The following is a 14,975-nucleotide window of genomic DNA, read 5'->3' on the forward strand; positions in this document are numbered from 1 at the left end:
CCTGATGTATCAATAGAGTTACCAATCAAATAAAATGAAGCCAATTAAAAATAAAAAAATCAGTACTGTGGAATATAAGCTATTTCTAGTATGCTTGTTTTCCAAGTGTTCACCTTCCACGTGGATATAAGAGTTAAAGTCTTGTAGAAACAGAGTGCTGAGGCTGGCAGCAGACCTGGAGTTTAGCACCTATGTTTTATAAAGGAGAAACGTGGGCTAAGAGTTCTAAGTGAGTCTCCAGGACTATGCACTCTGTCATTATTTACGAGGACTTGGGCTTTGGACACTGTTGTAGGGTAAATGTGGATCATTGATGACACCTAGTGGTCAACTGCTTTGATATGTATTGTGCATTGGAATAAAGTGTAAATGCTTCCCCAGGACTCTCTTTCCCAATGTTTCTAAAAGGAAAGAATTCATGATCCTGAGGAAATTTGGTAGAATGTTTTGCAGTTTGCAGGAGAGCCAGCAGAGGGAGCCAAGGGTTCATTCATAATCTCTACCATGCATACCTTTTACCTGAGAATTGCCAACCATCAGATGTTTAGAACAATCATCTGGGCAGTGGTTTTGTCTGAGTTGTTCACTTTACATTCTCAGTACCCAGAACAATCCCTGACATCTGCCAAATACAAGCCAAAGACTACCATCAAAGAATTCTGACTCAGTCACTCTTTCGGAAGAGAAGAACTTCCTCCAGTTCTAAGGCTGTAAATCTTTATGGGAGCATAATGCCTCGTTTTTCTCTCATGGAGTGGCTGGTGAGTTTGAACTCCCAGCCTTGTAGTTAGTAGACTAATGTGGCAGCAGTAGACATTTAATATCTGCTTTTGAATTCCTATTTATTGTTATAACCTCTAATACTACCCCTTCTCAAACCAAACTCACTGCCATTGAGGCATTTCTGACTCATAGTGACTTCTATTTAAGAACATCAAATAAAACAAAGACTATAAAGAGCAAAGGTGGTATTGCTTCCTTTGGAAAAGACTGGTCTAGGGCCGTGGGTTGCTTTGATCCCGTGACTCAGTAGTTTACTTTTTGAGTTTCATATTTTTATTGTTCTGATATTTTCATAACCATGTGGCCATTTATGAATAGCTTTGCTCTTTTCATATTATTTAGTTATTAAAATTAGACTGTTGGTCTTCTGATAAGGTATTGTTAGAGTGATTTCTTTTCCTCTCCCTTTTTACTTAAGATTACAGCATTTCTAAGAGTTCTAAGTGAGATTATAATGAATCTTAGAGAAATCTACTAGTAGATGAAGATTTACCAAGTTCGGGCAGATTTCTCTTGGACCAGGGAGTTCTTCCCAACCTGTGGGAAGTTTTCTTAACCCTCTACACGACTGTAGAGTTGTTTTATAGTCAGTTTAAGGATTTGAGCAGCAAAGGGGCGAAATTCAAAGGAATGGGGCTCAGCATTTGAGAATTTAGACCAACTTACCTTAATTTAATTTTAGAAGAGTGTTATAAATTTTAAAGTAGCTTATATTGAAAAAAAAATGTGTCTCAGGGATGACTGAGGGATCAGGGATGTGGCCATATGGAAAGGCCACAGGAACCTTTTCAGTATTGCTTATGGTAGCTTAATTAAAGACCTCTTAGGATTTTTCCTGAACCTCTAGATATTTAAAGGGACTTACAGAGAGCATTGTGTATCATTTTAATACTTAAAATTTCCAACTAAATCATTACACTTGAAGCAGACTTGCATTTGAAGGTAGTGGCACCCTCTGATTATTTCCAGACTAATATGACAACGGTCAGCACACTGTGTTGTAACCTCTCGCTTTTGAGCAACCAACCAAATGCTTTAAACAAGTGCTCCCTAGAAATTCTGGTCTCTTTTGCCACAGTGCATATTATTTCATTTTTATTTAAATGTGCTGGTACTTTACATCTTTGCTAATGGTTCCTAAGTATTACTTTTCTGTGTGCTAAAGTAATTATTGTAGTTTTGATACTTGCCTGGTATCTTTATTTCATAGATCTTTGGGTATAAAACTATCAAAATCCACTGGTAAACTGAAATGAGTCTTAGAACTAGTATATGTTTCTTTGAGTAATTTTTGTTGTGTATTAAATGTTTTCTTTTATTGTTAGTGTGCTACATTGGAACAGAAACTAAAAAAATTGACTGAAGATTTGAGTTGTCAGCGACAAAATGCAGAAAGTGCCAGATATTCCCTTGAACAAAAAATCAAGGAAAGGGAAAAGGAGTTTCAGCAGGTAAGGCGAACAGATCTGTGAGAAGTTTGTCTGGAAAACTCTTGCCAGCATTTCATAATCTGATCTTTGAAAGGAAGAACTTTTCTCATCGTTTTGCCTTTTCATTAGTGGGTGGGTGGGTGGATGGGGGAGATGTTCTGTGAGCTAAAGGACACACTTTTTGGGTGCCTTTCAGCTTTTTATTGGAGAAGGAAATTGGAAGTCAGGATTTTGTTATATCCATGTTTTCTGATTTCTATGAGACTTGATATACTGAATAAGAAAGAAAAGGATCATATTTCTTCTTTCCAATACTTTCCCTGCTGTGAGGGGAAATTGTATTAGCTACTCCAACTATTTTAAAGTCTATGGGTTGGCTAATAATGAGAAAAGTATTTGATGGCAGTGGGAAGAGAAGTTTTTGGACACTTTAATGGTGAAGTGTATTGCTGCCAATCTTTTTCCTTTAGGTGGTTTATCCTGAAAGTGTCTCATGGATTAAGAATCTATATAGCCTTTGAATAAGCATCACTGCAGATGTTAGTTTGGTGTCCTTCTGTGGTTAACAAAATTAATTGGTGACATTTTCAATCCCTCTAAGCTGAAGAAGACCATTGTAACTGGTATGTGCTGTGACTTTTTATGTTAGTATACTTTCTCAGTTGAGCAGTGACTGCCCCAGCTCAACTCATCTTTTGCCCTCACGCCCTCCAATGATTAGTTTAAGATTCTGGGATGAGGAAACAGACCGGTTTCTTTGTGGTCACTGAAGGACTCCTTCCTCTTCCCCTTCAAAGACTTGGATTTGATTACCGGGACCAGTGCTAGGGCTAATTATGTTTTTCATTAAGTGGATGGTCGGCTGGGCTCCCTATTGTCTACTGCCCTTTCAACCTAGCACGGCTCACAGGCTTGTATCTTCCCTAGACCTCCCCTCTTAATCATTGTCAGTTTAATGTGTATAATTTTTGCTTTTTAGGAGCTTGCCTGTCGGCAGCTGTCTTTCCAAACCTTGGACCAAGAGTGCACTCAGATGAAAGCCAAACTTACCCAGGAGCTACAGCAGGCCAAGAATACTCATAATATCCTACAGGCTGAATTGGATAAAGTATGGCACTAACTTTTTTCTCTTTCCTCAGCCATCCTGTTATTACTTACTACTTTTTTTGTGCCATACCTGACGGGCAGTACTTTTAAAAGAAAGAATGCTCTAGCCACTTTTTGTTTATCAACAGATGAAGTGCAACTGGAAATTTTCTAGGTCTCAGTTTTCTTATCTCGAGAAAGAGGAGGTTGATAAGATTTCAGATCTGAAAGCCTGTGTGTGTCCCTGATACTGAATCTTGATTGCGTGACCAGGTGGGAGCTGTCCTGCATAATTTATACCCAGTAGCATTGCTCTTCTCTTCAAAACCTTGCAATCATCTCCTGCCTCTCAGTGAAAGGCAGGTCCTTGCACAGGTTGCAGGACTCTAGGTGGCCTCCCACAGCCCCCTCCCAATCTCGTCTTCTGCATCTTCATTCTTTCCGCTGCCTGACCTCCTTGCTGTTGGTAGAAGAACACATCAAACACATACTGTCTCTCGGCCTTTACTCTTGCTTCTCCTGCAATGCCCTTTCCCTAGACCAGTGGTTCTCAACCTTCCTAATGCCGCGACCCTTTAATACAGTTCCTCATGTTTTGGTGACCCCCCCAACCATAACATTTTCATTGCTACTTCATAACTGTGATCTTGCTACTGTTATGAATCATAATGTACATAAATATCTGATATGCAGGATGTATTTTCATTGTTACAAATTGAAAATAAAGCATAGTGATTAATCACAAAACAATATATTGTGAAATATTTATTTCTAATTACAAATAAATGAAATTTAGTCTTGAAGTCTGGTGTAGTATGGGTAATAGTTTTCACACCGGGTACTTGTAATTGGGTGGACTCACCTGGAGACGGATAGAGGAGCGGTGTCTCAGTTCCTAAGACCAGTGGAAATAGGTGTTTTCTGATGGTCTTAGAGGACCCCTGAGAAAACGGCATTTGACCCTCAAAGGGGTTGTGATCCACAGGTTGAGAATCGCTGCCCTAGATAGAGCTGCAAAGCTTCCTGCTTTAACTTGACCTTCCTGCTCAAACATTACCCTATCAATGAAATTGTCTTTTGTCAGTACATATATTCCTGCCCAGTACTTTGTTACCTGTATCCTGCTTTCCCCCTTTCCCAGAGTAATAACTCTCTCTTCAGAACCTTGTGGGTTATTTGTTTTTAACTCCTGTAACGACCTGAGGCACTGAATATCTACAGCTGTGAGATGGCAGGACATGGTCAGTAGAGTCATTTATTCTCTTTGCCTCCTCATTTGTCAGAGAGTACGTATTCTGCGTTCACTCTGAATATGTCAGATACTCATCTGCTGTCTGAGTCACGCTTATTTTCTAAAACGGAGACATCATTTAAGTAGAGCCCTTTACATTGTGTATACTATAGCGGAGAAACCAAGGCTGGGGGCTGGGAACTCAAGATGGGGGTGGGGTGTGTGTGTGTGTGTGTGTGTGTGTGTGTGTGTGTGTGTGTGTGTGTGTGTGTGTGTGTGTGTGTGTGAAGCTAACGCTTATTGACACCTGTTCTATTTGAGGAACTATGTGAAGTGTTTATAGACGCACTGTCTAGCCATCTGTCTAAATGTAACAAAAATAGATTTTAAAAATTCTCATTCCCCCTCCTAGGATAAATTTTTATTAGCATTTTAGTGGGTATCTTTGAAGACTTTTTAAAAAGTACATGTTCAGGTGCTTGTTTGTTTTCATTTTAATTACAAAGGGAACTTTCTTTTGGTATTGTATGAACCTAGGCTCTGTCGAACTTTTTGTAGTATATTTGATCTGTGTGAGGGATATATAGGTTCCCAGTGTTTGCTTATTCACTCTAGCATTGTTGGTAATGCCATTGGGAAGTTATTTGTGTGTGTTTGTGTGTCTGTGCTATTTCTATGAAGCCAGTTTCTAGACATGAAACTGGTAGTTTGGAAGGAGCATGCAGTCTGACATTTGATAGATAGTGCCAAGTTGGCCTCCAAGAAATTTCTAGCTGTTTAGTCTCACACCAGCTATGAGTGAGACCTTTCCCTTTGCATCTTTGCCGATGTCCTGATTTTACAAATGTTGCCAACTAAGGGATGAAAAATGACATCAGAAATAACACTGAAGTTGTATTTTTTAGAAGTTGGTTCTTTTCTTGTTTTACTATTTGTATTTTCCTATTTTTTTTCTGTGTCTATCCTTTGACCATTCTTTTACTTGTCATTCTGTAAATTGTATTGTTGATAATACTTTCTATTTCTGTGGATGTGATCCTGTAGTCACATGGAGTTCCAACCTGTGAGAGTTAGAGATCCACAAGCCTGCCTTGTTTTTTTTCGGGGATTTGCAAGTTCTCTGTCTCTGACTATGCATTCTTGCCACTATTCTGTTTCTCTTTTACTGTTGTTTTTTTTTCTCAAAACTATTTGAATTTTCCTTTTCTGACAGGTTTTCTGCCTTATGCAGGTCCAGGTTTTGGTAGACTTTACTGTATTGTAAATGTGTTCTCCATCTGTTTCTGCCTTATTTGTTTTATGTTGGTTTATTTTAAGGTGTTTTACTTTTGTGTGTAAATACTTTTATTTTGTGGCCCCAACCCTAAACCCAGTTTCTTTCATTTTCTCTGTATTGTCCCCACATAATGTAACAGGTTCGATTTTTTTCAGTTCTTTATAGTGAGTACGATATTTGCTGTGATACATATTGTGTCCCACAGGATAGAAATCATAAATTATTGTATCCAATAATCTTGTTAATACTTAGGTTCTAAATATTATTTGTGAAGATCCAAGGTACATGAATTGTTAAATTATAAACTGATCTGCTCTATAAACATTTACCCAATTCACAATAAAAAATTTTCAGAGAGAAATGAAGTAATGATATTTTAAAAATTAAAAAAAATTTAACTCTTGCTTTTTGTTTGTTTGTTTGTTTGTTTCTTCCCTACCTCTTGGTATAGGTCACATCAGGAAAGCAACAGTTAGAAAAAAAATTGGAAGAGTTTAACCAAAAATTCTGCAGAACTGAACAGGCCTTCCTGGCATGTCAGATGAAAGAGAATGAGCTGAGGAGAAGCAGTGAGGTAAGGAATAGAGATAAGTATTTATCAACTTTGGTTAGGAGGAAAATGTGAGTGCTAAATGTATTCCTAGGTTATTTTTCAGAAGTTCAGCATGCCCCAGATGAGTTGGCTTCAAGAAGTTTGTGGAAATAGTCCATTATCTTTTCCATTTTCTCATGAATTTTCGAAGCCTTCTCATATAGTTAGTCTTCTCTTTTATTTAACAGAAGTTCAAGGGGTTACCAAAAAAAAGAGAAAAAAGCTCCACTGCGTGGAGCTTTCATAGTATGTGTTTTTTCCACTCGGTGAGCATCAAGCAACTCACTTTGAGTTAGTGGTACCCAGTGGCGTTGCCTGGGAAGGTTTTCTCTGGTCATAGTGAATGTTTTTATAAAATAATTTTCTCCAACCTATTTTTTTTGTGATGACCCATTTAATAGACCAGATGGCTGTGAAATTTTGTTTCCTGCTCAGAAAAAATGCCACAGAAATTGTTGTGATGTTTAAAACAGCTTACAAGGACAGCACTATGGGCAAAACTCAAGTGTGGGAATGGTTTTCTCATTTCAAAAAAGGTGAAATGCCAATTGATAACAAATCTCATTCTGGACACTTGTCAGCTTCCTGGATGGATGAAAATGACAACAAAATTCATGCACCAGTGCTCTATGACCAACAATGGGACATTGAGAGCTGGGGAAGTTATCTGGACTATCTTGGAGCCCAGTTCAGTGAATTTTAATGGAGGATTTGGGAAATTTGTACCCTGGGTTCTGACTGACCAGGAAAAAAAAAAGAGTGTCGAGTGGAAACATGCTGTGCTTTGAAAGAACAGCTCTGAAGTGACCCAGACTTTTTTTTTTAACGAAGGTCAAGCTTTGTATTTAGAGCAGGCGTCCTCAAACTATGGCCCGCGGGCCACATGCAGCCCGCCAAGGACATTTATCCAGCCCGCTGGGTGTTTTTGCCCCGTTTGCGTTTTTACTTGAACATAAGATATGTGCAGTGTGCATAGGAATTTGTTCATAGTCCGGCCCTCCAACGGGTCTGAGGGACAGTGAACTGGCCCCCTGTTTAAAAAGTTTGAGGACCCCTGATTTAGAGGTTCTGAAAAGATTGCTTAACACTGTGACAAAAAAAGCCTGATCTGTGCCAGATGTGGGACTGGCTTTGCCACCATGACGATGCCCCTGCTCATGCAGCTATCTGCGTGTGGCAGTTTTTGGCGAAAACAGCATTTCTCTCTTGCCCCATGCACCTTAGTTTGACTGTACTCCATGGTAGTGGGTCTTGTTTATATAAACCTTGCATGAATAATAATAGGAAACCATGCTGGTATTAGGAACTTGTGCATTTTTACAACCATTTTTAAAGCTAGACCTTTAGACCACCTGGGAGACTGGAAATGAAAAAGCAAAAAGGAAAAACTATACCAACTCATAAAGTAAATTCTAATTCAAAGCTACCATATAGGATTTTCTAAATGGAAAGAAACAGAATTGGTGTTGGAGATAATTAAGAGTGGAAAAAGGGATGGCTTTTGATTCAACATACATAAAAACCCTTGTAGAAAGTAATATATTTGCATAAACAAAAGTAATAACATGCAAAAGTTTCTTGCTTTAAAATTCTTACAAAATCATTAATAATTATAAACTGAATTTATCTTGGCTTTAAAAGCCAATATTAATGTAGTATTCGTGGTTTTGGAGATTCATCTTCATTATACAAAAAGGTAGATGATGACTCACAGATCGCATAGATGCTAGGAATACTCTATCGATCGGATTTTATTCATACAGACTGGTAGTTTGGCATCTGAGTTTATTTGGTGTGCTGGAGTTTATTATAAAGGACTTAATTAAGAACCACTTAGGGACAGTTAATAGACTGAAGCAATTTGAATAGAGCCATAAATCAATCTTGTAATTTTAGGAAGAAATGCAATAGAAGATGGTTGAAATTTCTCCTCCCACACGTCATTGCAAAGAATGTATTCTCTCTCATTCTTGAAATACTCTCTGATCACTCTAGTCTGTAAAAATTCTTATTTTAAAAATTTTCTCTAAACAACAGTTAATTATTCAGGTGAGACAATTTTAAATGCATTTACTCCCAAATCTTTGAGAGCGTGTCCTGATTGCAAAACTAGAACATCTGTTAGTACACAAAGGCAGTAGTTAAAGCAGCAAGCCTCAGAGGGCGAATGCTGCTGGAGACAGGAGGCCAGAACCCAAGCTACCCAAGTGGAAGAAAACTTCATCCGATGATGGTTTGGTTTCATCAGTGAACGTTTTGAAATGGAAGTGTTTGTTTCAGCAAAACAAATGTTTGCCTTTTGGCCAGTGGGGACCAACCAACAGATGCTTCTGCTAACATTTCCACAGGCAGACTGGCACCGACCTCTTCCCTCTGTGAGCTTCCCTTCCAGCCATCAACTCTCCTGTGACTCCACTGGCTGCTTGGTGGAAGCGTTTTGTAAAAGCAATTGTCTGGTTAAGTAAGAGCTTCCAAACATTTTTAACACTGTTCACTTGGCCCAAGTTGCAGTAGTGGGCTGGACGTTGTCATGCAGGTGTTTCTGAAGACTTGCTCATCCCCACAAGGTCTGGCTTGTCAGCAGTAGAGCTTCTGCAGATGGCTCTAGCCTTTACTAAGTTAAATGCATGGTATGCTTGGATTTTATTTTTCTGTCAAATGAGAGTAATCATGCAAGTCAGTATGTTGGACAATGCCTGGTAATTTACTTTTTGTTTTAATGTGTGTGTTCGTTCTTTGAGGGTGACATCAAGAGGTTAGCTGGCTGTTGACCTTGAATTGGAATTGGAATCAGCTAAGTGGTTTAACCAGTCTGAGCAGTGGTAAAATGGTGCTGGCTTTAGAGTGAGAGAGATCTGACATTGCATTGCTTTTCCGCCATGTACCTGCTGTGTGATCTTGGGAAAATGAAGTGCCTTTTCTGAGCTTGACTCTTTTCATCGGTGTATTTTAAAAAAAACGAAACCAGATGCTGTTGAGTTGATTCTGACTCACGGTGACCTCAAGTGTGCCAGAGTATAATTGTGCTCCCTGAGTTTTCAATGGCTGATTTTTAAAGAAGTAAATTCCCAGCCTTTTCTTCTGAGGCACTTTTGGGTGGGCTTGAACCATGTCTAGCCATTTGGTTAATAGTTGAGCCCTTAACTATTTATGCCACCCATGTGGCCTCATTTGTATATTCGGGCTGATAATGTCCCCTTTTTAAGAATGTAATAATGGTTACATTAAATATTGCATGTGAAGTGCTTTGACCCTGTTTAATAAAGTGTGTTATTACAGTCCACCTGTTCACTACTTTGGTCTTCAGAACTTTTAAGGGCTTTTGATGTTGCCATTGTTTACTGTCACCAATAGACACAGAAAATGATAAGGAGGTCGCAGTGCACTTGAGCTTTTTAATGTTGGAAACTTCTGCTCTATCACTCTGGATAGTTTTCTCTATTTACTTATAAGCAAATACAGGCAAGTTTAGCATGTTTATATGTTTTGGATGCCAGCAGAATGTCACAGTTGTAGCGAAATTTTCCTTGTTCGTGTTTAGTAAACTAATATGTTGCTTAGGCTGAGAAATGATCAATGCTGGAAATGTAATTTAATGGCTCAATCAAGGGTAAAGTTAAAATTTAGTATCTAACTGAATGGAGGGTTCAGACAAGCTACTCATCCAGCATCCAGGGCTAGCCCAGTAAGTAGTATTGGTTTTGGGCAATAAAATACCCCTATTTGATAGTCAAGAGCAGGAAACACTAGCTTGGGGATCTTTCCAAGCACCCGGATCTGTATTGCACTAGGTCCTCTAAGGAGTTTGGTCTGGCAGGCAAGAATGATTGGCAGAAAGGGAAAACCCATCCTTTGCATCATCCCCCTTTCACGATATAGATTTTACTCAGCAGGGGACATATTAAGCTTAATTCATGGATGGGATCATGAAATGCCACACAGTAACTGAAATTTGTTTTGTCTGGCCCTAGGAAATGATGTTTCCCTTGCTGCTCCTAAACCAAAGTTGATCTGGGTGGAATTGCTTGCTAAGCGCCAATGCTGGCTTGTGGTTATAGGGAATTGTGTTGTGTTTTTCTAGAATAGTGCCCAATTTTGTACATCATATGATGTACAAGGGATGCCTAGGAGACTATATCTTTGTATGCTTAACTCATTGTTGATAATGAGCTACACATTCAAGTCTTAAGTGGCTGTAGTCTCGTGGAAAACTAATTACCGGTGATGGCAGCCGACATAAAGATCCATTTTCAGATGCTTGTTTTATAAATTCTGGCCTTTTAAAATCTTGGGTTGGTCATAGCCCTAGCATGATAAGCCTGCTGCATCCCAGGATTGGCTGAACATTTCTTCATTGGCTATAAAATATTTACGGAGCTAGTGCCAGAAGAGAAAAAGCCAGTTTAATCTTTCCATTAAGCTTGCTTTTCGTTTAAATGTCTCCAGTTATGGGCAGAGAGATTGACAGACTCATAAATATTTGTGGTCTCTTTCCTCCCGGCTACCCTCTTTTCTTTTTCCTTCCTTCCTTCCATTGGGATGCACTCAGCTTTTGGTACACAATGTGTTCCCAGCTTTCTTGTTGAACCTCCAGATATAATTGATTGATTAATTCTTTAGTACAATCCACTTCTGACTCAGGATAGAACTGCCTCCATGGGGCTTATAGAAGCTGACTGCCTCATCTGTCTCTCAAAGAGTGGTTGATGGGCTTGAACCATTGACCTTTTAGATTGACAATTGGAAATAGCATAATAATGCTACATCAGCTTAGGTGTAATACTGGTCACTCTATTGCTGAAATCATTCAACAGTTTCTCAGCATCGGTCACGTAGGTCTGGCTAATGGTAAATTTTGGGAAACAATACTACGAATGAATGCTCTTTTAGCCTTGTTAAAGTGCTTTAAGGTGTTTCTCCTTTCATATCTTTGATCTCATTAGAGTGGTGAGTGTACTGAACCCGAAGAACAAACAAGTGATTATAGTTTCTGTGGTTTAATTATGCTAATTTAGATCTGTAATACTGTTGCATTTTCATGATCATCCTGCAAAATTTAGCACTAACTGATGTGAGCTTTAGCTTGTCATAGCTGCTCTCCACTTCTAATTGATGCCTGAAGTTTCGCCGAGTGGAAGGGAGGAGGGATTAAAAGACAAAGGAGGTAGAGGACTATAACTACAACAGGCTGTCTTAATTAATGATGAGATGAATATATACCTGAATAGGACAGTTATCAGCAAGTTTTCAAGTACTTTTTACTAGCCAGATTTGCCCCCTTCTTGAATTTGGCTGTGCGACATGGGGACCCATCTGCTGGTAGTAACCAGAGTGATAATTGAGGGCAGCTTTCCAGCACAGCATTGCCAGGGCCGTCTTTTTCCTAATGATGCAGGAGTATAGGTCTCAATGGTTTCTTTAAGATTCAAAAATTTCTCCCACTTCTCAGGGGCGAGTTTGGTATTTTAAAATAAGGTTTCAAAACTATGTTAAATCAACAAAGAATATGTGACCTCTTCCTTCTCCCAAGTATTGGATGTGCTTGACGCTGTCAGCTTGTGACAATGTTTGCCAAATCTCTGGTCCAGAGGCTGGCATATAATATAGAGTGAGTAAATCATTAGATAAAATGATTGAAAGATGAAAAACAGGTGGAGGAATATGAATTGAGGATTTGAGGATGTACATCTTTATGTGGCTAATAAGCCATAGCTTTTTAAATTTAATATGCAGACATTGCTTAGTTTTGAGAGTCAATAAAATAAATAGGTCTCCCTAGATTAATAGACCAGATCTGCATACCCAGCTCTTGTTATTTTACTGCATTTTATTATCAGATATTTAATTTAGTCAAGTATGCAGAGAACCTGTTTTCACCAGGAAAACGCAGATTCATCATCCTGGATGAATTCTTCCTTCTGTTCTCTATGCTTGTTTTTTTTTTTTTTTGTGCTTGACTGTAGACAGATTTATATTGAGAAATAGCTTACACACTTGTAGAAGTAGGTAAATCCAGTCTGGTTAAAGTCAGGCTTCTCCTGACTGATGGAAGCTGACAAACAGGAAGCATAATGATGAAGCAGAGGCATCAGGGGGCACAGGCTGGTTGGTGGAGAGGTCAATGAATCCATGGCCGGCAGGCCACTGACAACACCTGGGATCTCAGCCCAGTTTGGCTGTCCACGTGGAGAGAAGGGGAAGGGAAGGAGGGCAAGGGAACAAGGGAGAGAGGAAGGGAGAGGAGAGGGGAAAGAGAGGGGAGCCAGAGAGCTCTATGCTTGTTTTATGTAGCGCTTATAGTCTCTTACACCCATCCACATCCTGGGTGGTAGGAGCAGTGTGGCTCAGAAGCTACTCCATGCCAACAGTTTTTGTTGTTATTGTTTTGACTTTTTTTTTTTTCCCCCTCTTTTTTAACATTTTATTAGGGGCTCATACAACTGTTATCCCAATCCATACACACATCAATTGTGTAAAGCGCATTTGTACATCGTTTCTCAAAGCATTTTCTCTCCATTTAAACCCCCGACATTGGGTCCTCTGTTTTGACGTTTTAACACCACATTTCTGATATTACATTTGACCCCACTGCGGGGGTAGGGGTGGGGGTGGGGGTGGGGGGATGATACCTATCTTGAGGGCAAGGACTCTGTTTTCTATTTGAGTCTTTCCAAATGCCCAGCATAATACCTGACACACTGTGTATTTTCCTGTTAAACCTTTGCTGAAGATAATTTACCTGGAAAGGCATGGGGAAAGAAGTATAAATTTGTGACATGAATATTCTGTTAAATAAACACATCAAATCTTTGCAAAGATGTACTTAATCATTAAGATGTCATGGAAACGTGTCTTCCCTCTGAGGATCTTGTAAATAGAATTTTCCTTATGTGCTTACTCTTTTAACATACCAAGTCAGAAAGTTCAAAGAAATGTATTTCTTAGGAAAAAAATTAACATCAGATTTGCTTTGGTTTCTGCATGTAGAATGATTTAAGTATTTCTAATTTCACAAGTACTCAAAGTGAAATGGATTTTTCCCTTAGTGAGATGTACAAACAATTCCATTAGGGATCCTTACTATGACAGAAGCCCCAACCTGTTTGAGCATTTTCTTTGTCAGTAACCAACTATGTGTTTATTTTAGGAAATGAAGAAGGAAAGCAACCTTCTTAAGAATCAATCTGAGCAAAGGGCCCGAGAAGTCTGCCACCTGGAGGATGAACTCAAGAAGACCAAGCAGAATTTAAACCAGAGCCAGAAGTTTGCAGAAGAAATGAAAGGTAAACTTAAGTGTTTTAGAGTTATTTCTCAAAGCAATGGTTCCCACAAGATATGGTGGGTGACTTTGGCATATTTGTGAATCTTTGAATTTTTCCATATAGTCACCCAGAAAGATGTCTACATCTGATGTGAAACCTGAGTTTGGTTTCTTCCCCTTTTTAGTTTGCAGAGTGATGTTGGATACCTTTTTATTGGAACATCTTGAGTTCCCAAATGCCTGACGTTCAGAACTTTGAAAGCAGAGGGTAAATATTTGCTATACCAAGAGCTAAATCATCAATGCCATTTCCTTCCTGAGAATAAATACTCTTGTTGTGTCTCAAGTGTGTTTGTTAGTTGCATCCAAACTGTTCATTACCTCCTCACTCATTACCATTTCTCTTATAGAACACAAAAGCCTATGTTAATGCATGTTCTTCATCACCATTGTTTTTTGATGGCTTACTTGATCGAATGATTTTATTCTTATTTTAAATCCCAAGAATTTTGGTATATGTACTAAAGAAATCTAACAGTAGATTCACATCTGTTTGTAGCACATATTTTTAAAAAAACAATAGCATTTTATTGTGTTTTAAGTGAAAGTGTGCACAGCAAATTTATTCCCCATTCAGCAATTCCTACATAGATTGTGTTGTGACATTGTTTGCTTACTCCCTAATGTGTCAGCATTCTCCTTATTTCTGCCTTGGCTTTCCTGTTTCTAACCTCCAGTGTCCTTGCCTTCTTAGCTTTATTTTTGAGCAGAATTTGCCCATTTATCTCATGTAATTGATTGTTGTAAGGCATACCTCATAGCTGTCATTTGTTTTATAGGCAGTATTTGGTATAGAGATGACTTCTGAGTATAGCTTCAGTTAACAGGGTGCCTGTTTTAGGGAGATCGTCTTGGGCTACCTCTAGTTACTATTAGTCTATTGAGTTTGGTCCTTTTTATGAATCTATATTTAGTTTTGGATTTCTCTCCCATCCTAATGACATCTATTGCTTCCCTGACCACAGCTGTCAACAGTGCGAGAATAAGTGGTGGTTTGTGTGCATCTTTAGGGTTCCTTCACTCTCTTTTGCCCCAGATGAGAACAGACAACAATTGTGTATTAGTTGGTAAGATGACCACTAACAATTTTTAAAAAATTATTTTATTGGGGGCTCGTATAATTCTTATCACAATCCATACATACATCCATTGTGTCAAGCACATATGTACATTCGCTGCCCTCATCATTCTCAAAACATTTGCCTTCTACTCTAGCCCCTAATATATCAGCTGCCCATTCCAACCCCTCCCCACTC

The 14,975-nt window shown here is 38.9% G+C and overlaps 1 protein-coding gene across 1 annotated transcript in view; it reads left to right on the forward strand.

Annotated features, from left to right (window-relative positions):
• Nucleotides 1-14,975, forward strand: part of CENPF (centromere protein F) — a 71,861-nt gene that overhangs the window by 18,874 nt on the left and 38,012 nt on the right. The window contains exons 7-10 of the mRNA XM_045298196.1: nucleotides 2,109-2,234; nucleotides 3,193-3,321; nucleotides 6,258-6,380; nucleotides 13,546-13,681. Coding sequence (XP_045154131.1) covers nucleotides 2,109-2,234; nucleotides 3,193-3,321; nucleotides 6,258-6,380; nucleotides 13,546-13,681 — 514 coding nt within the window. The remainder of the gene's footprint in view (nucleotides 1-2,108; nucleotides 2,235-3,192; nucleotides 3,322-6,257; nucleotides 6,381-13,545; nucleotides 13,682-14,975) is intronic.

The sequence above is a fragment of the Echinops telfairi genome, unplaced genomic scaffold (genome assembly GCF_000313985.2).
Source record: "Echinops telfairi isolate 266 unplaced genomic scaffold, ASM31398v2 ScPeMD7_7424;HRSCAF=8462, whole genome shotgun sequence".
In the NCBI taxonomy this organism is placed as follows: Eukaryota; Metazoa; Chordata; class Mammalia; order Afrosoricida; family Tenrecidae; genus Echinops; species Echinops telfairi.